At 41.8% G+C, this 27,651-nt stretch overlaps 1 protein-coding gene across 2 annotated transcripts; it reads right to left on the bottom strand.

The window, feature by feature from the left end:
* Positions 1–1,272: 1,272 nt before the first annotated feature.
* Positions 1,273–27,222, bottom strand: arsk (arylsulfatase family member K). 2 transcript variants are annotated; one of them, XM_033017297.1, is made up of 8 exons: positions 26,990–27,222; positions 20,636–20,765; positions 16,684–16,843; positions 12,235–12,517; positions 10,628–10,799; positions 6,609–6,833; positions 2,589–2,810; positions 1,273–1,773 (listed from the first exon to the last, which is right to left on the bottom strand). In XM_033017297.1, the coding sequence occupies exons 1-8, from the start codon at positions 27,161–27,163 to the stop codon at positions 1,493–1,495; spliced, it is 1,647 nt and encodes a 548-aa protein (XP_032873188.1). In that variant the 5' UTR covers positions 27,164–27,222; the 3' UTR covers positions 1,273–1,492. The 2 variants fall into 2 exon arrangements, with proteins under 2 accessions (XP_032873188.1, XP_032873189.1); XM_033017298.1 differs by lacking the exon at positions 6,609–6,833.
* Between the last annotated feature and the right edge of the window lie 429 nt (positions 27,223–27,651).

Here is a 27,651-nt window from a genome sequence, read left to right as displayed (position 1 = left end):
CAACAAGCACCAAGACCTGGCTTGGCTGGCGGTGAGGGGAGCCCTGCCATCCAGATCCTTCCTGCACCATCGGAACCTCACTACCAGCACATGCTACCCTCGGCTGCTATGGAGAGGAGACGGTTGCCCACCTCTTTGCAGAGTGTGGATTTGCAAAGCGAGTCTGGAGGAGTTTGCAAGCGTCCATCACGATTTATTCTGAACAGCTCCATCACAGAGGACTCTGTGATTTACGGATTGTTCCCAGGGATGCATTCAGAGACTGAAATTGTGTGCTGCTGGAAGGTCATCAACTCAGTGAAAGACTCTCTATGGTCTGCCCGAGTTTTGTTAACCTCCCAGATGTCCGTCGGGGAATGTTGCCGACTGGCCCACTGCAGACTGCAGGAGTACGTGCTGAGGGACACACTGAAGCTTAGTGCAGCTAACTCCAAGGCTCGGTGGGGGAGGACCACAGTCTAGGGTCCTTCCGCTGCTGGACATGGGGGGGGGGGGGGGGGGGGGGGGGGGGGGCAGGGTGTGGTGGAGACACCCCTCAAAAATAAGGGAAGGAATTCCACGCCAGTGGGCCGCATGAGTGGCAAGAGTGGGGGATAAGTTTATGTAACTTGTGTAAACAGTATTGAATGTTTGTATGGTCTCTGAGAATGTCAGATGAATTTTTTTGCACAGTTCCTGTATTGTATATATTTATTACTTGAATAAAGTCTATTTTGAAATATTTAAAAAAAATTGTGTTTATCTTTGGTGTAAATCCACATCTGCAGTTCCTTCCTACACAGATGAAAGTCCTTATTCTTTGTGGCAAAGTTGATACAGGGGTTGGAAATTTAATTCAGGACTAGTTTCGTTCTACCAAGGTTCTGCGTGGAGGGAAATTACTTACCCAAGATTGGATTACAGATACACTTAAGTAGAGGATCAAGAAAGATGATGCATGTTATTGCTGAGTGTAGTAGTAGGCCCCCCCTTGGACATGACTGATCATGGGTGATTCATCCTAGTTTGTAAGATGCAAGCCTGGACGATGTCAAATGGAGGACAGGCTGTTGCCCTTGCAGCACGTCCCCCCCTCACTGATCGATCCAAAGGAACAGCAGGGCTGTTACAATTTGGCACCAGCGCCGTTGCAGGAGCTGCCAGAGCGAGGTTGTAGACAACGACGAACTGCCTTAGGGACTCCGGATTTTCTTGAGGTTTACTTCTGGAACCTTTTCCATGACTGGATATGGTCACAAGGCATTGGAGGTTTTAAATCAGAGTTTTCCCTCTCCTAGATGGACTGCCTTCCCAGGCTGACAAGCCCCATATGCCCGAGACTCGTGGGGGCGGGAGCGTCTACTTTCCCGTGCAGGTCTGTAGCACCTGCCCACTGCCCATTGCGGAGTGTATAGCAGCTGATTAGACATTTGTGGATAATATCTACTATCTCAGAAGGCTAGCAAGAAAAATAACTACCTATGGCTCTTTGCAAGTAACGAGACATGTAAAACTATACATCAGCAGTTGAATTCAACCAGTTTTCAATGGCATTTTGATAACATGCAGGATCTTTTTGCCAGCTCTGGTGCCATCTGAGATTGGCAATAATATTTGTATAATTCTTTCCAAGACTTTCTTTCCATTTGGTGAATTCAAGTTTGTTGTATTGATGAACAGATTTGGACACTTCTGGATAATTTAATATGGAGCGAAGTTTCTTATCAAGTGTGCTTGTAATTTTTGTATACTTACTAGCAACATTCATCAATTCATCTGGATCAGTAATCAGATCTGAAAGGAGATAACAACAGCATAAAACCTTTTAAAATTAACTTCACAGTAGAAGGATAGACAACATACAGAATACGTTACTTTTTTTTCACCATGTCAGGAGGCATATTGAAGTTAAAGATTTATGTTGTTAGTATTCTATTGAGAACTTAAAAACACCATTATCACTATGCAGTTCTTGGATCGTAGGAGTTTGCTTACAAATGACAAAATGATGCTATTGAGCTATTTGGAGTATACAAGTGACAACTAATGAATAAGGAATGATCAAGCTGTTAATGCTCAATACACTAAAAAATGACAGGGATTATTTTGGAGTGGAAGAAAACAAATCTTTCAAGTGATTCAGTCTTTAACTTCCTTCAATAATCAGGGATGCTCCCCATTCAGACAGTGAGTATTTTGGCAAAATTAAGGATTCTTATTTAAAAAAAATATATATATTTAGAATGACTGTCAATCGACAATAGGTGCAGGAGTAGGCCATTCGGCCCTTCGAGCCAGCACCGCCATTCAATGTGATCATGGCTGATCATCCCCAATCAGTACCCCGTTCCTGCCTTCTCCCCATATCCCCTGACCCCGCTATTTATAAGAGCCCTATCTAGCTCTCTCTTGAAAGCATCCAGAGAACCCGCCTCCACCGCCCTCTGAGGCGGAGAATTCCACAGACTCACCACTCTCTGTGAGAAAAAGTGTTTCCTCGTCTCCCTTCTAAATGGCTTACTCCTTGTTCTTGAACTGTGGCCCCCGTCATTAATTCTATTTTCTTAGAAAATTAGAAAGCGGTGTATTTTCTTTGAAATCAGACTTACCAAACAGTTGGGAAGGTACTGAAATTCCATCAGCATAGGTTATGTACTTCCATCTGCCAGTTCTAATCATATAGGTGGAGGCATTAACATTGCAACCATGAAATTCACTAAAAATCCAGTCAGGTCGTGGTTTCTTTGCAGGAATATGCTTTGGAGATGCTCTTAGCAATGGGAGTAGAGAATAACCACTTAAGTTTTTTGGAAGAGAGATTCCAGCAATATCTGAATAAAACAAATTGAATGGCTTTTCTAAATAAGTTTGGAAATCATTGTAATGAAATTAATTGAATAAGTTCTGTGATAAAGTGCAGACAATTACAATGATATAAATGAATACATTTCCCTTACATAAATTTCTAATCATGTTAAAGAGGAGCTGTCGATGTTGTTTACCTAGATTTTTGGAAGGCCTTCGATAAGGTGCAGCACATCAGGCATAAGGAAGTTGAGAGCCTATGGTGTTAAAAGGAAGATACTAGCATAGATAGCAGGTTGCTGAATGGCAGAAGGCAAAGAGCTGCAATAGAAGCACTTTTTCAGGTTGGCTGCCAGTGATTAGTGGAGTTCCGCAAGGGTCGGTGCTGGGGTCGCTTCTCTTCACATTGTGTATTAATGATTTGGATAAGGGGGTTGAATGCTTTGTGGCCAAGTTTGCAGATGCTGCTAAGATAGGTGGAGGGGCAGGCAGTGTAGAGGAAGCAAGCAGTCTGCAGAAAGACTTGGACAGGTTGGGAGAGTGGGCAGAGTAGTGGCAGATGAAATGCAGTATAGCAAAGTGTGGAGTCATGCATTTTGGTAATAAGACATAGATTATCTAAATGGAGAAATAATCCAGAAATCGGAGGTGCAAAGAGACTTGGGAGTGCTGTTACAGGACTTCCAAAAAGTTAATTTGCAAGTCGAATCGGTAGTAAAGAAGGCAAATTCAATGATAGCATTTATATCAAGAGGATTGGAATACAAAGACAGATGTAATGCTGAGACTCTATAAGGCGCTGGTCAGGGCACATTTGGAGTACTGTGAGCAAATCTGGCCTCACCTCGGCTCCTCTGACCACCTCTCTGTAATGCTCATCCCAGCCTATAAGCCCCTTCTGATCAGAGAGAAACCTACTGTGAAGCAGGTTAGAGTCTGGTCTGAGGGAGCTACAGAAGCACTCCAGGACTGCTTTGAGTGCACGGACTGGGACATGTTCAGGACAGCAGCCACTCATAACGAAAACATCAATGTGGATGAGTATGCCATGTCAGTGTCGGGCTACATACAGAAGTGCATGGAGGACGTCACTGTCATCAGGAACATCACAACCCGGGCCAACCACAAACCTTGGATTACTGCAGAGGTGCGTGCCATGCTGAAAGCACGAAATGCGGCTTTTAAATCTGGTGATTTGGGAGCTCTGAGAACAGCGAGAGCCAACCTCAACCGCGAAATTAAGAAAGCAAAGCGCGCCCACGGACAGAAAATCCAGGGTTTCTTCCAGGATGATACCAACACCAGGAACATGTGGGAAGGCATCCGGGCCATAACAAACTACAAGGCCCCTCAGATGTCTTGTAAGGATGACACAGACTTTCTAAATGAACTAAATAATCATTTCGGCAGGTTTGAGGCACTGAACACCACTACAATGAGGAAATTAGAGCCTCAACCAGGAGAACAGACACTGTCTTTTGAAACTGCTGAAGTCCGCAAAATCCTGGAGGGTATTGACCAGCGAAAGGCAGCCGGACCGGATAACATACCGGGGCGTCTGCTTAGGGGATGTGCCGACCAGCTGGCTCTGGTTCTGACAGACATTTTTAACATCTCCCTGAACCAGGCCATTGTTCCATCATGTTTCAAGACAGCCACCATCATACCAGTTCCCAAAAAGTCTACAATAACCTGCCTGAATGATTACTGCCCCGTAGCACTCACACCAATAATAATGAAGTGGTGCTTTGAGAGGCTTATTAAGCAGCACATGGTCTCTAAACTCCCCTCCAGTTTTGACCCGTTCCAGTTTGCTTATCGCCCGAACCGCTCCACAGAGGATGCTATTTCCTCTGTAGTCCACCTGAGCCTACAACACCTGGAGGAGAGGAACACCCACGTGCGGATGCTGTTTGTTGATTTCAGCTCAGCATTTAACACGATAATCCCCCAGCATCTGGTGAGCAAACTGGCACCCCTAGGTTTCAATACCATACTATGCAACTGGATCCTGGATTTCCTTTCTGAAAGACCCCAGTCTGTGCGGGTGGGGAAGAACACCTCCTCGGTCATCACACTGAGCACCGGATCCCCTCAGGGCTGTGTCCTGAGTCCGCTGCTCTTCACATTGATGACACATGACTGTGTCGCCAGGTCCACTACTAACCATATCATCAAATACGCGGATGACACAACAGTAGTGGGCCTCATCCGCAATAACGACGACCAGACATATAGAGAGGAGGTGGAACAGCTCGTGAGCTGGTGCAGCAGGAACAACCTTCTCCTAAATGTGAACAAAACCAAGGAGATTGTCGTCGATTTCAGAAGGAAAATTCAGCCCAGTCACACTCCACTTTGCATCAACAACTCAGCAGTGGAGCAGTTGAAAAAGATCAAGTTCCTGGGGGTGCATATAACGGACACCTTAAACTGGTCCACAAACATTACATCTCTGGCAAAACGGGCACAGCAGCGGTTGTACTTCCTCCGCAGGTTGAGAAGTTTACACCTCCACCCTCCCATCCTCGCCACCTTCTACAGAAGCACAATTGAGTCGGTCATGACCAGCTGCATCTCTACGTGGTGCGGCAGCTGTACAGCTGCGGACTGGAAGTGCCTTCAGAGAGTGGTGAGGACAGCGGAAAAAATCATTGGGACTTCTCTTCCTTCAATCATGGACATGGGGTACAAGCGCTGTCTGATTAGAGCTAAGGGCATTACCAGAGCCCCCACACACCCACAATTCGGACTGTTTATACTGCTTAACTCTGGGAGGAGGTACCGCAGCATGAAGAGCGGGACAACCAGGTTCTGCAACAGCTTCATCCCCCAGGCCATAAGATTACTGAACAATCAACAAAACCGAGGCTAGAACTTTTTAAATATCGACACTTTAAAAAAAAAAAAAAACTTTTTATATATATTTATTTTACAGAACCATGCACATGAGGCATTTTTTATGGACGCACCTAGCACTTTTACCTTTACTATTTACCTGATTGGAGAGTCAAATGCAACGAAATTTCGTTCAAGGTGCACTGTGTCTAGGTGTATATCTGAATGACAATAAAGTTTTCATTCATTCATTCATTCATTCATTCATTCATTCATTCATATCTGAGGAATTATGTGTTGGCTCTGGAGTGGGTCCAGAGGAGGTTTACAAGAATTATTCCAGTGTTAGTATGATGAGTGTTTGACAGCACGAGGCCTTTCCCCGCTGAAGAGTTCGTGAGTAACTCGGGAAAGTGGGACAGGGCCTTTAATCTGTGGAACTCTTTGCCACAGAGGGCTGTGGAAACCAAGTCAGTGGATATTGTTAAGGCAGAGATAGACAAATTCTTGATTCGAACGGGTGTCAAGGGTTATGGGGAGAAGGCAGGAAAATGGGATTAGGAGGCAGATAACAGCCATGATTGAATGGCGGACTAGACTCGATGGGCAGAATGACCTAATTCTATTCTTATAACGTGAATTTATGTTGGATTTTATGAGCCTAATATTAATACTGAAGCTTTTTGTTGCACCAATTACAATGAATAATTCTGGTCATATTCTGACTACAAATCCAGGATCTCTGATTGATTGATTGCTTATTTAATGTTGGATTAAAAAGATGGTGTCAAGCATATAAAGCTGATGAAATTACACAACTCAATTCCTTTGAGTTTGAAATTCAAGGGAACTACCATTCTCTCAGGATTATGAAGAATTAAAAAGCAGCTTGTATTAGCTTGATGCCATCATCTGTATTCCCAAACTTTAACTAAATATAAATATGTATTCTCATTAATATCAGACATTAAAAAAAAATTACATACCAAGAAGTGTGGGATAAATGTCGACAAGAGATACCAAATCTATAATCTGTTGATGTCCTGAAATACCTGGTCCAACTATCAGTAAAGGAACATGAGAGCTTCCTTCATACATGCTCATTTTATAGAATTGACGATGTTCCATTGCCAACTCGCCATGATCAGAAGTAAAGATTAGGTAAGTGTTGTTTTGGATCCCTGTGTCACGAAGAACTTTTAAAATCTTACCTGCGTAAATAGAAACAATTATTCAAATATAATAATTTTAGCTTTGTCAAAATGATCCAGAAAATTAGAAAAACAGTTTAAATTTTATCTGATAAAGTTCATACATCTAGTCAGCACCAGTCTCCTGCTGTTGCCTTCCACTTTCAAGATGAGGTGTTGTAAAGGAACATTGTATGTTAGTTTTCTCCAGTAAGATAAAATATAAAAACTAACATGACTGCATTAGTATAATAATTTATTTAAAAATAACTAAGCAACAACTTTTATACCGTTTTCACTCTTCATTGAAAATCACTTCCATCTGATCCAGTTGTGACACTTCTGAGTTTTCCCTTTTCTTTAATCATGATTTCACCTCCACGATGGTCAACAGATACATTTGTTAAAATTCTACATAAATTCTCAAAGAAATGAAAGGGTACTTTCATTGTGCCGTCACTTTTCTGAAAATTTCCTGTTCTCTTCCAGAATTCCCTCATTCACTCTTCCATTTCTAACATCCACTTCTGTTCACATTTTCCCATGCAGCCGCAGTAATATCCGGCATTTATCTGTTCTCTTCAGAGCATCTGGGGCCCAAATGAAGCAGCAATTCATTTGTATCTCTTCTAAATGAGTATGATGCATTCTGTCCTCTCAAGATAATCAAATTACAATGAGTTTCCAGTGACTATCACTTTAAACAATTTGCTGGAGGAACTTAGCATTTCCAGCATCTTTTTTCGGTGTGGCGGCGCCTTGTGGCAGCGGCTCGACTGCAGTCCGTCTGTCTTTTCTTTCTTTTTGTCCTGTTAGGTGTATGTTTTTGGTTTTAGTTTTACTTTATTTTTAGCTGTGTATATGTGGGGGGGGGGGGCGGGGCGGGGCAAACTTTTAAATCTCTTCCCTTAACGTGGACGCAACCTTTTCCCTGTCGAGTCTCCATTGTCGTTGGAGCCTAACATCGTGGAGCCGACGGCCTCCAACCGGAATCGATCTGGGGCTCCAGTCGCAGAGCCTGTGAACTCACCATCGCAGAGCTGGCTGACTTCGGAGCGCGGTGCGCTGTGGTGGCACGTGGCTGTGACCCGACTTCAGAGCTTCGGAGGCTTCGGCTGCAGGCCCTGTGGACGGTAACATCGGGAGCTCGCAGGTCCCTGGTGGGAAATCGCATTTCAGAGTTCCCGCAACGGCAACTTCGCCCGCCCATATCGAGGGGTTTAAATCAACCTGGAGCAGGGCCTTACATCACCTGGCGTGGCGTATACGGCCGCGGGACTTGCCATCCCCATCTAACATCAAGAGCCTCGATCAGCTCGATGCAGCAGTTTGACTGTTTGACTGCGGGAGAAGAATAAAGAACAGAGAACAGGGAAGAGATAAGACTTTTGCCTATCTACAGCCACTTGTATCTCTTTTGCCAGAGGTTTCTGTTTTAATTCAGATTTGTTGCCTTTTATTTGGCTTTTACAGCTTTGTATTTCATTGGTGTTCCTAATTACTTGCTTGCAAATTATACCTAAATTACTCATGACACTTCTAAAAGAAAGAAGACTGTGTAGAAAGAAAAACAAGACTTAAGTGAAAAAAAATTAGAAAAAAAAGTCCAGGATGGTGTAAGTAGTGGACCATAGTGTTCTGGTGTTCAAATAAGAATTGGGTTGTGTAGGTTGGTTCAAGAACCTAACAACCATAGTTAGTCCCGAACCTGATGGTATATGACTTAAGGCTTCTGTATTTCCTGCCCGATGGTAGCAGTGATAATAGTGCATAGCCCAGATGGTGGGCATCCTGATGATAGTTGCCACCTTCTTGAAGCAGCGTCTCATGTAGATACTTTAGATGGAGGAAAGGGCAGTATCTGGGATGAACCAGCTGTGCCCACCACTCTTCACAGCCTCTTGCATTCCTGTGTTGGAATTGCTATATCAGGCCATGATGTAACCAGTCAGGATACTTTCTACGGTATATCTGTAAATGTTTGTTTGAGTATTTAGAGACCTACTGAATCCCTTTAAACTTCTAATAAAGTAAATTAGAGGCATTGGCACACCTTCTTCATGATTACATTTCTATGCTCGGCCCATGACAGGTTAACTGAGATGTTAACACTCAGGGATTTGAAGCACCATTGACCCACACATGAAGTTGTTGTTATGGTATCACTCAAACAGGTGTTCGATCTCTCTCCTGTACACTGACTGGTGATTTGGCCAACCACATTGGTGTTGTCGGCTAGTTTATAGATGGCATTGGAGCTGTGTTTGGCCACAGTCATGGGTCGAAAGAGAGCAGAGCAGATTTGAGGTGCACCTGTGTTGATGGACATCGTGGAGGAGGAGCACACTGATTGAGGTCTGCCAATGAGGAAGACAAGGATTCAGTTGCACAGGGAGGTTCAGAGGCCGAGGTATTGAAGGTTGGTGATGAGTTTGGAGGGGATGATAATGTTGAACGTCGCGTTGTAGTCGATGAACAAGTGTTAAGTGTGCAATTGTCATACATATCGAAACGGAACAATGAAATTCTTACTTGCAACAGCACAACAGGTTTGTAAATACAGCAACCTGACAATTAGTTTAGTTTGGTTTAGAGACATAGCATGGCAACAGGCCCTTCGGCCTACTGAATCCATGCTCACCATTGATTACCCTTTCGCACAAGTTCTATGTTATCTCATTTATGCATCCAACCCCTGCACATTAAGAACAATTTTACAGGGGGCAATTAACCTACAAAACCACACGTCTTTTGGTTGTGGGACAGAACCGGGGCACTAGAGGAAACCCTTGTAGTCACAGGCAGTACATGCTAGCTCCTAAGGTCAGGATCGAAGCGGGGTCTCTGGCGCTGCAAGGCAGCAGCTTTGTCAGCTGTGCTAGGGTGCCATTGTGCTTGTATGTTATTGTTATCCAGATAGTCCAGAGCACAGTTGAGAGCAAATGAGATAGCATCTGAGGTCGATCTGCTGTGGTGAGAGCCAAATTGAAGTGGATCCAATTCATTTCTGAAGCAATAGAAAATTCGAGCCATAGCCAACCTCTTAAATCACTTCATTGTGGTGGAAGATAAGACAAAAATGCTGGAGAAACTCAGCGAGTGAGGCAGTATCTATGGAGAGAAGGAATAGGTGATGTTTTGGGTCGAGACCCTTCTTCAGAGTGCTACCAGAGGGCAATCATTGAGGTAACTGTTGGGCATTGGTACAATAGATGACATTTTGAAGCCAGAGGGAAATCTTAGACTCCAGAAACGAGAGGTTTAACATGTCCTTGAATTATTCATCCAGTTGTTCCACATCGGTTTTTAGTATGGTCAGGTACGGTCTGCACCAGATGCTTTTTGTGGATTCACCCTCTGGAAGGGTGGTCTGATTTTGGCCTCAAAGACTGAGATCACAGTACCATTAGGGAATGTGGGGACACGTGCAGGTGTGTCATTCTCCTTTGACAGCAGCATTCTGTGGTCACCATCCATTTAACAAATATTCTTCTTACCAAAATGGATAACTTTGCATCCATGCATTATAGCGCACCTACCATGATATTTGCCCATAAGCCATGAGCAAATGTTGCAATATCTGTGAATTGCAGTGTTGAAAGAGAGTGGTGCGGAGCAAAAGGTCAGAGCAGTGCAAGTTAATACTATCATGTTTCAAATCGATTTTTTTCATATGCACATGTGTGGTGAGGTACAAATACAATGAAAATCTTGCTTGCAGCAGCATAACCAAACTAATTAACATATATTAAGTCACCATCACTCGCTGCTAAACTGCGTCAAATGCAACCTTTCATAAGTAATGAATCACTTACCTAGCATTAGGTCTGTTTCAGCACACATTGCATAATAAAAGCCTCTGATGTCCTTGATGTTCCGATATGTGAAATTACCAGTACAGTTCTTGGTATAGGAGGAATAAAAGTCCACAGGATGCATCTCAGAGAAAGAAAGCCACTTTGGAATTCTGATTGATTCATAATTCACCTTTAATTAGAGAATTCAAAATGTATTTTGAATAGATGAAATTATTTTTTTTAAATATACGTGCTGAGAGCTGAAGCCAAGGAAATAATATAGAATAAAATGTATACAATACATTGTAAATTTCATATGTATTTAGTACAATTTAGTAAAGCTTGGCAACAAAATGAAAGGAAATATTCATCATATCTATAAAACCTTATTGAGCTGGCAAATTGAAACATAGAAAATAGGCGCAGGAGTAGGCTATTCGGCCCTTCTAGCCTGCCATTCGATATGATCATGGCTGATTATCCAACTCAGTATCCCATCCCTGCCTTCTCTCCATACCCCCTGATCCCTTTAGCCACAAGGGTCACATCTAACTCCCTCTTAAATATAGCCAATGAACTGGCCTCAACACTCATCTCGGCCATAAAAGACTTCCCTCTTATCCATAAATTGTGACCCCTAGTTCTGGACTTCCCCAACATCGGGAATAATCTTCCTGCATCTAGCCTGTGCAACCCCTTAAGAATTTTGTAAGTTTCTATAAGATCCCCCCTCAATCTTCTAAATTCCAGCGTGTACAAACCGAGTCTATCCAGTCTTTCCTCATATGAAAGTCCGCCATCCCAGGAATCAGTCTGGTGAACCTTCTCTGTACTCCTTCTATGGCAAAAATGTATTTCCTCATATTAGGAGACCAAAACTGTACGCAATACTCCAGGTGTGGTCTCACCAAGACCCTGTACAACTGCAATGAGTTATGGAAAGTTTAAAAAAATATTTAATCTTATGGTACCAGCTGATGCAGTAGAAAAACATAGTGGTTTTGCATTTGCTAGAAATATGTTGAATTATTAATACTGCAAATATGATATCCTACCATTATCCTTATCAATGAGGCTACGTTATTGCTGATTGTGGATGATCAGCCATGATCATATTGAATGGCGGTGCTGGCTCGAAGGGCCAAACGGCCTACTCCGGAACCTATTGTCTATTGCTGGATTTAGCTGAAAAAGTGTAAATTTGTTTCCATAATGTCTCCAATCAGCACTTGCTGTGATCACAACTCCTCATCAAGAATATACGGATATTAAAAAAATTAAATCTCTAGTCAACAAGATTTATTTACCATAACTGTATCTATATCTTTCCCCTATTTATTTCAAGGAAAACTGAGAATTTAACTCAAATATGTCTGGATGGTACAGCTGCACGGATTCAATTATGACTTCAAGTGTTATGCGCATGGAGTTTGCAGTCTACATGAGACTCCCACAATCCCAAACTGGATCTTGTAATACTGCTTCAAGGCGTAGCACATAATTATACTTTATCATTCAACGTATTGAAATAATATATCAAATAATATATACAGTGAAACAATTAAAACATGAAAAATAAATATAATGCAACAAAGTAAGAATAGTATGCAGGCCCCACGATATACCTTTTTAAGCCAATATGGAGATGTTTTAAATGTGGACCCTCCAGGTGCTTCTCCCATGCTTGGAGTTGGATAGGGATGAGGCAAATTCAGACCCAAGCTCAGAACAAATGGTTGATTTAAATGGGCTGCTTTGTATCGTATCCATTCAGTCACTTTATCTACATTTTGCCAATCATGGTCCATGATTCTTACAGTTGATTCATTACCAATCAGCACTGTCGTTGGTCTTCCTTCTTGTCTAAGCAAAAACTTGACATCTCTGGTCCAGGCTTCCACACGGTTACTGAAACCAATGAAAAATAATACTGGGTCTGCTTTTGTTCTGACGATGCAAGTTAGTCTCATGACGAAAGCAAATGATTGTAAAGCAACACTTGAAAACCATTTTCATGAACTAATAGAAATAACATAGAAAGAGAAGAATCAAAACTGACGTAGTTTAGATGAATATACCTGCCCTACATGCTGTGAGAACTTTTGTTCTCACATAAAATTAATTTTCTTACATCAACCACTATTTGCAGAAAAGATAGCAAACATTTAACATTCTTTGCCTATTGGAACAATTTCTAAGCTTATTCTGAAAAGGGAGAGTTCAAATTTTTGAACTGTGTTCTCGAGTCATACATTCTCCAACCACAGAAAATTGAGCATTTAGTTTTAGAATTTACAATTGCCACCTACAACCACCAGCTATTCTATTAGGTTTAAAATAGCTATGGATAAAGACAGGGCAGGCCACGGGTTACAATTATGAACTGAGGGAAGTCCAACTTTGATGATATTAGGCAAGAACTTGCTAAAGTTGAATGGAATAGAATGTTTGTGGGAAAATAATAAATGCTTGGAAAACGGAATGTTTTTAAAAGTGTGATGACAAGAGTTCAGGGCAAGTATGTTCCAGTTAGGATGAAGGGCAAGGCGGGTGGGAGTAAGGAAACTTAGATGATGAGCAAAAATAGTATTATTATTAGTAATGAATTGATTTTTAAATATGGTAGAAGTGTTAGGGAAAAGGGGTGAGATTTAATAAGTTATTCTTCTTCTCACTCCTTTTCGAGCTTGTACAGACACAGAGTTGGACATTGGAACTTTGATTTTGTTCTTCTCATTGCTTTGTAAATATGGATTGTAATGTCCAATTGTTTGATAATTTCGATTTTGTTAATATTAATGTCGTTAATGTCTTTACTTGTTCGGAATAAATAAATAAATAAATAAATAAATAAATAAAGTTGAGGTTCTGGTCAAGAAAACGGAGGCACGGGACAGGTATAGGCAGCTGGGATCAAGTGTACCCATGGAGGAGTTTCAGGAACTGAAGAGCATACTTAAGAAGGAAATCGGGAGGGCAAAAAGGGAACAGGACATTGTTCTGGCAGATAATATGAAGAAAAATCCCAAGAGATTTTATGTACAATAAGGGAAAGAGGGTAACGTGATGGAGAATAGGGACACTTAGAAAATAAAGCAGCCATCTCCATATGGAGCCACAGGAGATGGGCAAAGTCCTTAATTAGTATTTCTCCTCAGTTTTTCTCGTGGAGTAAATGAAGACTGGGAACTTGGAACTAGAGATATCTTGAGGACAGTCGTATTATAGACAATAGGTGCAGGAGTAGGTCATTCGGCCCTTCAAGCCAGCACTGCCATTCAATGTGATCATGGTTGATCATCCACAATCAGTACCCATTTCCTGTCTTCTCCCCATATCCCCTGATTCCTCCATCTTTAAGTGCCTTATCTAGCTCTCTCTTGAAAGTTTCCAGAGAACCGGCCTCCACCGCCCTCCGAGGCAGAGAAATCCACTCACAACTCTCCGTGTGAAAAAGTGTTTCCTTATCTCTGTTCTAAATGACTTACCCCTTATTCTTAAACTGTGACCCCCAACATCGGGAACATGTTTCCTGCCCCTAGCGTGTCCAAACCCTTAATAATCCTATATGTTTCAATAAGATCCCCTCTCATCATTCTATATTCCAGCATATACAAGTCCAGCCGCTCCATTCTCTCAGCATATGACAGTCCCACCATCCCGGGAATGAACCTTGTGAACCTACGCTGCACTCCCATAATACCAAGAATGTCATTCCTCAAATTTGGAGAACATAACTGCACACAATACTCCAGGTGCAGTCTCACTAGGACCCTGTACAACTGCAGAAGGACCTCTTTGCTCCTATACTCAACTCCTCTTGTTATAAAGGCCAACATGCCATTTACTTTCTTCACTGCCTGCTGTACCTGCATGCTTACTTTCATTGACTGATGAACAAGGACCCCCAGATCCCATTGTACTTCCCCTTTTCCCAACTTGACACCATTTAGATAATAATCTGCCTTCCTATTTTTGCTACCAAAGTGGAGGACCTCGCATTTATCCACATTAAACTGCATCTGCCAAGCATCTGCCCACTCACACAACCTATCCACGTCACCCTGCATTCTCATAGCATCCTCCTCATAGGTCACACTGCCAGCCAGCTTTGTTTCATCTGCAAATTTGCTGATGTTACTTGTAATCCCTTCATCTAAATCATTAATATATATTGTATATAGCTGCAGTCCCAGCACCGAGCGTTGCGGTACCCCACTAGTCACTGCCTGCCATTCTGAAAGTGACCCGTTAATCCCTACTCTTTGTTTCCTGTCTGCCAACCAATTTTCTATCCACATCAGCACTCTACCCCCAATACCATGTGCCCTAATTTTGCCCAAACGCACCGGCACGCAACACCCCACAGCTCCAGCCCCCTCCCCCGTGATACCCCCCCTCCCCCATGGTTCTTCCCCCTTCTTTTCTCGGAGCTCTCTCCCCCCGTCCACACCAGCTTGTAGAGTAGATGGTCCAAACACCGGCTGATTTAAGTTTAGAGGGTTAAGGCCAGCTGATTATGTTTAGAGGATAAAGACGCCAGCTGGGGCGCATGTAGAAGGTCCAACCGCCAATGGGATTCGTGTTGAGGGTCAAATACCCCACTGGTTCACATTTAGAGGGCACAAATCCCCTTTGGGTGCATTTAGAGGTTCAGAAGGCCATTGGCTTTGCATTTAGACGGTACAAACTCCTGCCGGGTAATGTTTAGAAGGTGCAAACCTGCTGACATGAGGTGGGACGGGCCAAACCTCTCTGGGAGCGTCTGAACGCCCGTGGGAAGCGACCAGAGTCCCAGAGATCACTAGACTGCGTTCCGACCGTCAAGAAACCTTGAGTTATTCCTAACAAGTTTAGAGGCTTCTAACATCACTCGGGATGGGGCTAGAGTTCCATCACTGGCTGGGATGAGGTTCGAGTCTAGACATTCCTTGCGTGGGCTTAGAGGGTCATAATGAGTTTACACTGTCCAAACGCCCCATTTATGTTCACAGCCTCCGAATGAGTGTCCAAATGCTGCTGTACCGAACTGATGCAACATACGCAAAGGGTGGTGGAGGGGAGGGGGGGGAGGTGGAAGAGGGGAAAGGTATGAAGACAGTAGGAGGCTGGGGAGGGGAGGGAGAGAGGAGTCACAGACTATCATTATACACTGACATACCACTTCCTCTTTCCCCCCTCCCTCCCTCTATCCCTCCACTCTCTACCCCCTCTCCCTCCCTATTCACAATAAAACGGATACACCCCTCACTCTCCCCCCCCTACCTCCCCCACCCTTTCCCTCTTTCTTTCCATCCCTCTCTCTGCCTCTCCCTCCCTCATTCCCTCCCTCCCTCCTAGTGGGGCGGGGGGGGGGGGGGGGGTGGGGGTGGGAAATAGAGGGAGGTGAAGAGTGCCCAGGGATAGAGGGATAGGAGGGGGGTAGGGAGGGGAGAAGAGTTATGGAGGGAGGGAGTGATAGAGTATGGGAAAGGAGAGGTGAGGGAGGGACTGGGGAGGGAAGGAGGAGAGGGGAAAGAGGAGGGAGGGTGAAGAGGAGAGGGAGGGAGTGCTGGGGGATGAGTGGGAATGAGCCGTGCCTGTGCAGTTGGGGGCTATGCGTGAGTGGTGCAGTATTGCCTTGGGAGGACGAGTTGCATTGGGGGAACGGGTGAGTGGTGGAATATTGCATTGGGGAATGGGTTGCGTTGGGGGACCAGGTCTCCCGTGTGACAGGGACCCAACGGCTCTTAGTCCATTATTAATTAATTCTTCTTTCTGTCCAAATTAACAGAAGGCACTTTTCCATTTTATACAGTAGTTTAGAATAGGGTTGACTTGTAGTAAGCAGAATCCAAATATAAACCATTTTCATTGTACACTTGGTAAATACCTACAACTTGTATATTTCAATATAGATATTTCATTTCTGTATTAAAACATATCTTTAGCAATGAAATTGAATTATCAATGCAGATACTGTATGACTTTGTAGCCATTGCAACTGGATTAAATAAACATTTTTAAAAAGTGGGAAAAGACCAGTCGATTCCAAAAAGTAACATGGCACTTCTCTTCGATAAATGTTGTCTTACCTTATTGAGTGGTGGCCTGAAGTATAATCAGTCTTTCCGTACACTTTTGTATAATAGCCATAATTCTGTAGTACTTTCATCCAGGTAGGGTAATCAGGGTTCAAGCATTTGAAATTATTCCAGGATTTTGTTAAATGAACAAATAGACCACTCCACAAGGCTAAAAATAAATAAAAGGATGTTCAATAGAACATCGTCATAGGTCAGAATTATTAAAAATTAATTAACAATGCATTGTACAAAACAAATCTATGGATATAACATTGAGAGCTGTAAGGGTATGCAGGGGGCCAGATGATTCACACAACTAATTAGGTCTAGAAGAATGGAGAATTTAAGACAATAAATACAATCAGGGAAAGTCATACATTCATTTCAGAGCAGCTTTCACCAAACATGAAAAATATGGCTGATCCTGTGCCTCAAGTCAACATATTAAAAATCACTCAGCATAGAGTCATAGAGCCTTAAAGAATACATTAATCTCCATCCACAGATTCAACTGAGGATATTTTTCTACAATTATCAAACCAGTGCCCTGCAACGATGTGTTCTCTGCTCCTTACTATTCTCCCCATACACTCATGACTGCCTGGACAAATTTAGCTCTCTCTCCATTTACAAGTTTGAAGATGACACCACCATAGTGGGCTGGATATAAACATAGAAAATAGGTGCAGGAGTAGGCCATTCGGCCCTTCGAGCCTGCACTGCCATTCAATATGATCATGGTTGATCATCCAACTCAGTATCCTGTACCTGCCTTCTCGCCATACCCCTGATCCCTTTAGCCACAAGGGCCACATCTAACTCCCTCTTAAATATAGCCAATGAACTGGCCTCAACTACCTTCTGTGGCAGAGAATTCCAGAGATTCACCACTCTCTGTGTGAAAAATGTTTTTCTCATCTCGGTCCTAAAAGATTTCCCCCTTATCCTTAAACTGTGACCCATTGTTCTGGACTTCCCCAACATCGGGAACAATCTTCCTGCATCTAGCCTGTCCAACCCCTTAAGAATTTTGTAAGTTTCTATAAGATCCCCCCCTCAATCTTCTAAATTCTAGCGAGTACAAGCCCAGTCTATCCAGTCTTTCTTCATATGAAAGTCATGACATCCCAGGAATCAGTCTGGTGAACCTTCTCTGTACTCCCTCTACGGCAAGAATGTCTTTCCTCAGGAGAACAAAACTGTACCCAATACTCCAGGTGTGGTCTCACCAAGACCCTGTACAACTGCAGTAGAACCTCCCTGCTCCTATACTCAAATCCTTTTGCTATGAATGCTAACATACCATTCGCTTTCTTCACTGCCTGCTGCACCTGCATGCCTACTTTCAATGACTGGTGTACCATGACACCCAGGTCTCGTTGCACCTCCCCTTTTCCTAATCGGCCACCATTCAGATAATAGTTTACTTTCCTGTTTTTGCCACCAAAGTGGATAACCTCACATTTATCCACATTATACTGCATCTCCCATGCATTTGCCCACTCACCCAGCCTATCCAAGTCACCTTGCAGCCTCCTAGCATCCTTCTCACAGCTAACATTGCCCCCCAGCTTCGTGTCATCCGCAAACTTGGAGATGTTGCATTCAATTCCCTCGTCCAAATCATTAATATATATTGTAAATAGCTGAGGTCCCAGCACTGAGCCTTGCGGTACCCCACTAGTCACTGCCTGCCATTGTGAAAAGGACCCGTTTACTCCTACTCTTTGCTTCCTGTCTGCCAGCCAGTTCTCTATCCACATCAATACTGAACCCCCAATACCGTGTGCTTTAAGTTTGTATACTAATCTCTTATGTGGGACCTTGTCGAAAGCCTTCTGAAAGTCCAGATACACCACATCCACTGGTTCTCCCTTATCCACTCTACTAGTTACATCCTCGAAAAATTCTATAAGATTCGTCAGACATGATTTACCTTTCATAAATCCATGCTGACTTTGTCCAATGATTTCACCACTTTCCAAATGTGCTGCTTTCCCATCTTTAATAACTGACTCTAGCAGTTTCCCCACTACCGATGTTAGACTAACTGGTCTGTAATTCCCCGTTTTCTCTCTCCCTCCTTTTTTTTAAAGTGTAGTTACATTAGCTACCCTCCAATCCTCAGGAACTACTCCAGAATCTAAAGAGTTTTGAACAATTATCACTAATGCATCCACTATTTCTGGGGCTACTTCCTTAATTTCTGGGGCTACTTCCTTAATTTCTGGGGCTACTTCCTTGGCAAGATCCTTAAATCTTGAACAGATACAGGGAGATTATAGAGAGCTTTGTAACATTATGTCAAGACAGCAACTTCTCCCTCAAAAATGTCAGCAAAACAAAAGAGCTAGTCATTGACTTCAGGACATAGGGTGGTGTAGATATCCCAGTCTGGATCAGTGGTGCTGAAGTGGAGTTTCAAGTTCCTGGGCGTATATATTGCCAGCAATTTGTCTTGGTCCAACCACATTGATGCTATTGCCAAGTAAACACATGAATACCTCAAATTCCTCAGAAGAATTATTAATTCCTCAGATTAAGGAACGGCTATTTCCTTGCTGTTATCAGCCAATTAATGGACCTCTCTTTAGCTAAGCGTGTAGTCCCAGTCTCCTAATCATACCTCATTGCGGCATTCATACATGTCTTTTATCTGGACTTCCTCTGCAGTTGTAACACTGTAAAGTTGGAACACTATATTCTGGTTATTTTTCTCATCACACTACCTGTAGTGCTTGTATGGCTTGATTGTACTCGGGAATTTATGATTTGACTGGATAGCATGCAAAGTTTTTCACAATCTTGTGAAATGTGACAATAACAGAGATGGGGATTTGTTGATTGGCAAATGGATGGAATAAGTGTCAAAGGCCTTAATGAGCTATGCCTGGACAATAGCAGAAAGCATTAAACAGGTGACTTAAAGGGCTAGATAGGATAGATACAGGTACGTTTCCTTGGCTGGGATGTCTATAACCAGGGGTCATATTCTCATAATAAGAGGTTGATCATTCAGGATAGATTTGAAAAGGAATTTCTTTGCTCAAGGATAATGTTTATTGAATTCTTAAAAGAGCAATGGAGGCTAATTTGCTGAATATATTTCATAGAGAGATATTGATAGATTATAGATTTTTGGATATTAAAAGAATCAAAGTACAGAAAAGTAGCAATGAGGTATGAAGCAGCAACATTACTGAGTGGGAGAGCAGGCATGAGGGGCTGAATAACCTACTCATCTTTCTACTTCTTACGTTCTAAAGTCCAAAGTAATTTAGTAGAATTCCCTTCAATATAACGTCTCTTTCTCCAACGTACTGCCTGGAATTGAGTTGATCCGGCATTTTATTTTTATTTCATAAGTCACCTTCACCACATTTGGACAGATATATGGATAGAGGGCTATGGGCCAAATGCAGGCAAATGGCAGTACACATACATATACACTGGTGGGGTCGGTGCTGAGAAAGGCATCGGTGGTCCCGGCCTGGGAGCAGCCGGGGAGTTGATGAAGGTCGGAGATAGCCCATCAGGGAACACCTTGCCAGAGGTCATCCGTTGCGGCCCTGATTTGTCCTGTCCAAAATGTTAGCTATTCATTTTCTGCAGATATGCTGCCTGACCCGCTAAGTTACTCCAGCATTTTGTGTCTATCTTTAGAGCTGTAACTCCATGGGTTCTTCCAGAGTTTGGCTGCCGCCTTACTGGAAAGTGTGAATTAATAATCTATAGCGATGCAGTCCAGGAAAGAACATTTATATGCATGTCATCTTATCTTTCCTCTATTGCAAAATTAATGCCTGGCTTTTGCTCTGCAACTGTCTCCCTTGTTGACACAACTGAGGTGTGTATATAACTCAGTATGGGCACAGATCAACTGATCTGGAACATTTGCAAATTGTGGAATGCTATGCTGGATTTAGAATGACTAGGAATATAAAGTGTTTTTAAGCCTTACCTGCTCGAGAAGGACAGCATATTGGAGAATTGCTGTAGGTATTGAGAAAAACGGCACCATTTTCTTTCATTATGTTTATATTGGGAAGATTAACTACCTGGTTCTGTGGGCCAAATGTCAATCTTCCATCCTGGAAAGTGATTAAAAAATTAATCATGTGTCAGTTTAATTACATCAAAATTCTAAACCTTTCATAAAAAATAGTAAATGTCAATAGACAATAGGTGCAGGAGTAGGCCATTCGGCCCTTCGAGCCAGCACCACCATTCAATGTGATCATGGCTGATCATCCCCAATCAGTACCCGTTCCTGCCTTCTCCCCAATACCCCTGACTCTGCCATCTTTAAGAGCCCTATCTAGCTCTCTCTTGAAAGTATCCAGAGAACTGGCCTCCACCGCCCTCTGACACACAGAATTCCACGGACTCACAACTCTCTGAGAAAAAGTGTTTCCTCGTCTCCGTTCTAAATGGCTTACCCCTTATTCTTAAACTGTGGCCCCTGGTTCTGGACTCCCCCAACATCGGGAACGTGTTTCCTGCCATATGATATATGTCATATGATATGAAACCAAATTATATTCTGCAATAATTTTAAACTTTAAAAACTCAATTATGTTTTTTCCCCACTCATGATTTATCATGAATTATGTAAATACTTTGTTTTAGGAATGTTAGTAGAGAGAATTTTTGTTTGGATGCCAAAAGGTCTGCCTTCCATAAACAATTATTAAATAAACATTTTACATCACTCTGAGTTAGCACACTGGGTCTCATTCATGGTATAATTCAAAATTAATGTTTTGAAATCATGTCTCTACATTTTGCTCTCAGGTAATAAAATAGAATTTTAGCTTTGCTTTTCTAATTCCATTGAATTTGTACTTCCATGGGAAATTTGTTTGAGTTTTTTGAAGAGTTGAAGAAGTGGATTGATGAGGGCAAGTCAGTAGGTACGTTTTTTGACAAGGCCCCAAATAGTAGCCAAGTGTGGAAGGCGAGACCAGATGGGATGCAAGGTGAACTAGGCATTGGATACAAAATTCAGGGGATCAGTGCTGGGTCCACTGAGGTATGTCATAAACATTAATGGTTTAGATGAGCAAGGAGCAAGCATGATTAGAGGGTTTATAAATGACACCAAAACAGGTGGTGTGGTGGACAGTAAGGCCACCTGAGGTTACAAGATGATCCAGATCAAATTGGAATGTGGGTAAAGGAATGGCATATGGAATTTAACTCAGACAAGCGCAAAATTGATGGAAGTTAAACCAGGGCAGGACATACACAATGAATGACAGAGCCCTGGAAAGTGCTGTCAAACAAAGAGACTCAGTGCTATAAGTTGATAGTTCCCTGGTAGTGGTGATCCAGGTAAATAAGTTGATGAACAAGATGCATGGCATTCTTGCCTTCATCAGATGGGCTGTTAAATACAAGATTTGGGACATAATGTCAAAACTGTACAACATGTTGGGTAGACTGTACCTGTAATATAGTGCAGGAAAGAACTGCAGACGCTGGTTTAAAGCAAAAATAGACACAAAAAGTTGGAGTAATTCAGCGGGTCAGCCAACATCTCTGGGGAAAAGGACTATGTGATGAAGAGGTCTCGACCTGAAACGTCACCTATTCCTTTTCTCCAGAGATGCTGTCTGACCTGCTGAGTTACTCCAGTTTTTTGTGACTATCTCCTGTAATATCGTTTGCAGTTCTGGTCATCATACTACTAAAATGATGTGATTAAGCTAGAGAGGGTGCAGAAAATATTCACAAGAATGCTGTTGGGACTGGTGAGCTTCAATAAAAAGGACAGACTAGACTAGATAGACTGGGAATGTTTTCTCTGGAGCATAAAACATTGAGGGTAGAACTTACAGAGATGTACAAAATCATGAGGGGCATATGAGCTGTCAGAGGAAATTATGGAAGAGGGTACAATTACAATGTATAAAATATATTTCAACAGGTACATGAACAGGAAACGTTGAGAGGTATATGGGACAAATGCAGGCAAATGGAATGATCTCAGGATGGCCTCGGTCAGCATAAATGAGCTGGGCTGAAGGGCCTGTTTACAGGCTGTATAACACCATGACTCTATGTAAGCATCGGTCTCTTATGGAGTTGAGAGGTATAGATTTTCAATACCGCATGGGATTAATCAAAATCGCTGAAGGAGACATTGGTTATTTTGTGGTGATACCATTTTGTAATTAAAAAATACTAATATTATTGTGGTCACTGGTCCCAAAATGCTATCTACATACATTTCAGTCACTTACCCTATCTCGTTCGCCAAGAGGAGGTCCAGTGTTGTACCCTATCTAGTACAGCACTCCATATATATGTTGAATAAGTAAGCTTTCTTGCACAAATTTCACCATGTCCAAGGGAAGTTAAAATCTCCCACTCATAATAGCCTATTATTTTTACTGCGATCTTTAATCTCCATACAAATCTGCTCCTCTCATTCACACTGATTATTGGGAGGCCTATAATCCAGTCCTTTCAAAGTGACCATTCCCTTCCTAGTTCCATGTTCTATATATATATATTTCCAAAGACACAAAATACTAGAATAACAGCAGGACAGGCAGCATCCCTGGAGCGAAGGAGTGGGTGAGGTTTCGGATCGAGAGCTTTCTTCATATAGATAATTGGATAAGAATCAAGGAAGAGTTGATAACCATGTGCCTAATTTTAAATTACAGGGAAAAAATGAGAAAATAAAATGGAATGGGATTGATGGAATTGCTCTGCTGGAAGTTAACATTAATATTGGCCTCCTTGTGTGTTGTAGTAAGATTCAGAGAGTCAGGTAACATATATGAATAAAGGGAAAAACTGAAATGACATTACAAGTTTATGGCCTTTCATCGGAATTAGTTGATTCTGGTACAAACTGGAAAGGGTGGTTATATGAAATTGCTGAATGCCATGTGCTATGGACAATAATTCAGTCAAAAGATCCGATAGTGAGATATTTCATTCACTTTGTCTCTACTTCTGATAATAAATAACCGACTTCCATTTTGTTCAATGTAGAAACAAGGAATTGCTGATGCTGGTTTACAAAAGTGCTAGAATAACTCCGCAGGTCAGGCAGCATCAATGGAGAATATGATTTGGTGATGTTTTGGGGCATGACGCTTCTTCTCACTGATTGTGTGGCGGGGGGGGGGGGGGGGGGGGGGGGAGAATGGTTAATAATGCTGGAAGTGAGGTGGGGGCAAGACAAATTCTGTGAGAAATGTTTTCAGCACTTCTTCAATAAATAAGACCCAAAGGTATTTTATGGCCACGTTGACTTTTTGAAAAACCCTTGCAAAAACTGGTAATTGCTGACAATTAATTAGATTAAATAGACAAGGTTTGTGAGATAAGGTTGAATCCAAAACCTTATGATTCATAAGAAGACATTTCAGCAAGAATTTTAGTAATTCACTTTTGATGATCAGTGAGTGAATGTTAGCAATCAAAAGAGAATTAGGTATCAAATTAAACTTCTTTTTCTGCTTTATCTGATGGGATAAATTGTAGATTTGATTTTTAAAATCTCAAAATTTTGTAACATTGCTAATCTATGATAATATGATAATCGATAATCTTTTCGAAGATGCTATCTTCGATATAGGGAGGTTTCACGGCAGTCGGGTCACGACCCATGACCCGTACTGTTGCTACACTACGCCAACTGGAGTACACGCGATGAACTGTAGGTAAGCACGTACCATTGTTTGCAGCGTAGCAGGCGCGTTAAAACCTGCCGAAATTGTCAATTGTTGCGCTGTAAATAATTATGGAAATCGGGATAAGCGTGTGAGACATTTAGCCTACTTCAGAATTCCAAAAGTGAGGAGAAATGACGGTAGATAGAAGCGAGAGCTGAAGGGCCAACAGCCAGAGTGCTTAGCGAACATTGGCCGTTTGCTCACTGCATTTCATCAACTAAGGCATTATTTGTGTTTTTTCTTGATTCCTTTGGCATCTAAAAAGTTTCAGGTGATAAATCTGGCTGTAAAATTTAAAAATCGCCCATGGTTCTCAAGTGGGTTTTTACATACAAAATGAAAATGCATCTGAAGAAAAATTTACAGCCAGATTTATCACTTCTGAGACTTTTTAGATACCAAAGGAAACAAGAAAAAACACAAATAAAGCCTTACCGTGGATGAAATGCAGTGAGCAAACACGATAATTCCCAATATTTTCAATTCCGATATCTGCACAGCCAATGTTCGCCAAGCACTTTAGCTGTTGTTGTCCCTTCAGCTCTCTCTTCCCTTTACCTTAATTTCGCTTCACTTTTGGAATTCTGAAGTTGGGTACATGTCTCTCACACTTACTCCGACTTCCACAATTTTTTACAGCGCAAAAATTCAACATTTTGGCGTTTTTTAACAGGTAGGAAAGTACGCGTTTCTTGCATTAATAACATATACCAGAAGTTACGGATGTCCTCCAGATGGATTGAGCGTCTCCGTGCGTCAAGCCCTATGACCCAGTGACCTTACGTGCAACCCCCTATAGGGAACAAGATGCTAATTTCAGAATATGAAAGTGAATTAGGTGTCAAATTAAACTTCTTTTTATGCTTTACCTGATGGGATAAATTGCAGACATGATTTTTAAAATCTTAACATTTTGTAACATTGCTACAATCAGTGAGTGAATGTTAGCAATCAAAAGTGAAATAGTAGGTATGTTGCAAAGCCTACCTGAAGCGTCCTTGAAAATCTTCCGTTGTGGGTGTGCGCGATTTTGGCGCCGTTTAGAGGGGGCGGGTTTAAAACGCGATTTTCTCTAAGCTGTTCCAATCGAAAATGTTCAGCCTAGTTAATTATTAACGAAAAATCGCTGGAAGACCCCGTCGCAAAAGCTATTATTAGGTTTAAAGGCCTTGAATAATAGTTATAGTAGTTTAAAAATCAATCTTTAAACCCGCGACCGTCACCAACCGCTGGGTCTCATAAAGCAAATAGCAGAAGTTAGGTTGTATATTTTTACATTAAAAAGGGCTTTAAAGATCCCGTTATACAAAGTTTAATATTGCGAGTAGCTCAATTTGGGCCCATTATATCGCGCAGTATTTTTCTCGGCATTTGAGGCACAAATCTACCGCAATGTGAACGTTCTAAACCAGCGCGTTCCACAGGGACCCACTGGAAAGCTGATTTAAATGGGCATTTATTTACAGCAATTAAACACTAAATTCCTTCCATTTGGCCTATAAATTAATGTAAATGAGATTTAAAAATCATGTTTTATTGTGAATTATTTGTGAATATTATTTGGACATTTAGGCTATTTAAAAATGTTAATCATTTATTAAGAAATGGATAGATGTTTAGATCTAGTAATTGAAGTCTGAAATTAGCTACAATTAGGTAACTAACTAATTATATGCTTTAATTTCAGGTCATCCAAGTAAGATTATTTTATATTTGTTTCAGAATGCTTCAATCTATGATAACTGAAAATTTCATTCAGTTCTCTTAATTTTTAAGAAAGTTATGGGCTTTTGACTGTTCACGATCACAGCTTTTTTGTTATGTCCATAGAAAATCAATAGGGAACAAGATGCTCATTTCCCAGTATGAAAATGGCCATAACTTTTTAAATACTTGAGATATGAAAGTGAATTAGGTGTCAAATTAAACTTATTTTTATGCTTTATCTGATGGGATAAATTACAGACTTGATTTTTAAAATCTCAAAATTTTGTAACATTGCTAGAAATAGGTATCAAATTAAACTTCTTTTTATGCTTTATCTGATGGGATAAATTGCTAATCTATGAAAATCGATAATCTTATCGAGGATGCTATCTTCGACGTAAATCAACATCTGCAGTTCCTTCCAACACATCTGGACAAGTTGTTGGCTTGCCAGTTCTGCCAATTAAATACGAAACAAGTTCATAAACAAGCCACAAACTCCTGTATTTCGTCAGTTGAGTCCATCGCCCGAGTTGCTCATAAACGACAACTCGCAACTTATTTATCTTAAATTTTATGCTGAACACTCAACAATTGTGCTAAATCCTACCAACATTTTACTTACCAGAGAATCACAAGTCACTAGTACAATGGTTAATAACGCTGGAAGTGAGGTGGGGGCAGGGCAAATTCTGTGATAAATGTTTTCAGCACTTCTTCAATAAATAAGACCCAAAGGCCACGTTGACTTTTTGAAAAACCCTTGCAAAAACTGGTAATTGCTGACAATTAATTAGATTAAATAGACAAGGTTTGTGAGATATGGTTGAATCCAAAACTCGCAGCTTATTTATCATACATTTTATGCTGAACACTCAACAATTGTGCTAAATCCTACCAGAAACTTTACTTACCAGAGAATCACAAGTGACTAGTACAATGTTGGGTCTGGGGTCAGGCGTCTGCTGCTCCCCTGTGTGTCCCCGGGCCGCCGACACGTGACTCTGCCGCCTCCCCGCCGCGAGAGCTGTGAAGAGCAGCCACACGCGCACGGAGGCAGTTGCGACGGAACGGTTTGAACCGTCCATGACAAGTGACAGGTGACACGTGACAGGACGAGCGCCGCCGCCGCCGCCGCCCGCGCACCGTGAACTACAATTCCCATCAGCCCTCCACCTGACCGCGGTCACGTGATGATCCATCTGACAATCCCCTAGCAATAGTAATAATACACTTTATTACGGACTCAAGGTCCAGACAAGGGGCAACATTACATTAAAAATGCATTGCATATCAAATATCATAAAATACATATAAAATCTTGGTATATCACTTATAAAAACATCATAATTTATATTTTAAAAAACCCACAATACATAAGTTAAAATCCAGATTAAAAGATGATCAATGTCCTACAACGAGACAACGATACCAGTGTCTCCACAGCTGGGATTCGTAGCGTGTAGTGCTAACCCTTATGTTTGACAAGGCCACAATAAGCACATTTTTAGAGCAACAAAAAATAATCTAAATCGGGGAAAAGGGAAACGGGGGTAGTTTTGCTCATTTTTACAAT

This window comes from Amblyraja radiata, chromosome 3 (assembly GCF_010909765.2).
Source record: "Amblyraja radiata isolate CabotCenter1 chromosome 3, sAmbRad1.1.pri, whole genome shotgun sequence".
Classification (NCBI taxonomy): Eukaryota; Metazoa; Chordata; class Chondrichthyes; order Rajiformes; family Rajidae; genus Amblyraja; species Amblyraja radiata.
This window is presented reverse-complemented; position numbering and strand designations above follow the sequence as displayed.

Coding starts and splice junctions, on each gene's coding strand:
- arsk (XM_033017297.1), bottom strand. CDS start 27,163: ATGGACGGTTCAAACCGTTCCGTCGCAACTGCCTCCGTGCGCGTGTGG. Junction 20,766..26,989: donor TAGTCACTTGTGATTCTCTG/GTAAGTAAAGTT, acceptor ATCACTTTCCAG/GATGGAAGATTGACATTTGG. Junction 10,800..12,234: donor CTCCATATTGGCTTAAAAAG/GTATATCGTGGG, acceptor CTCTAATTAAAG/GTGAATTATGAATCAATCAG.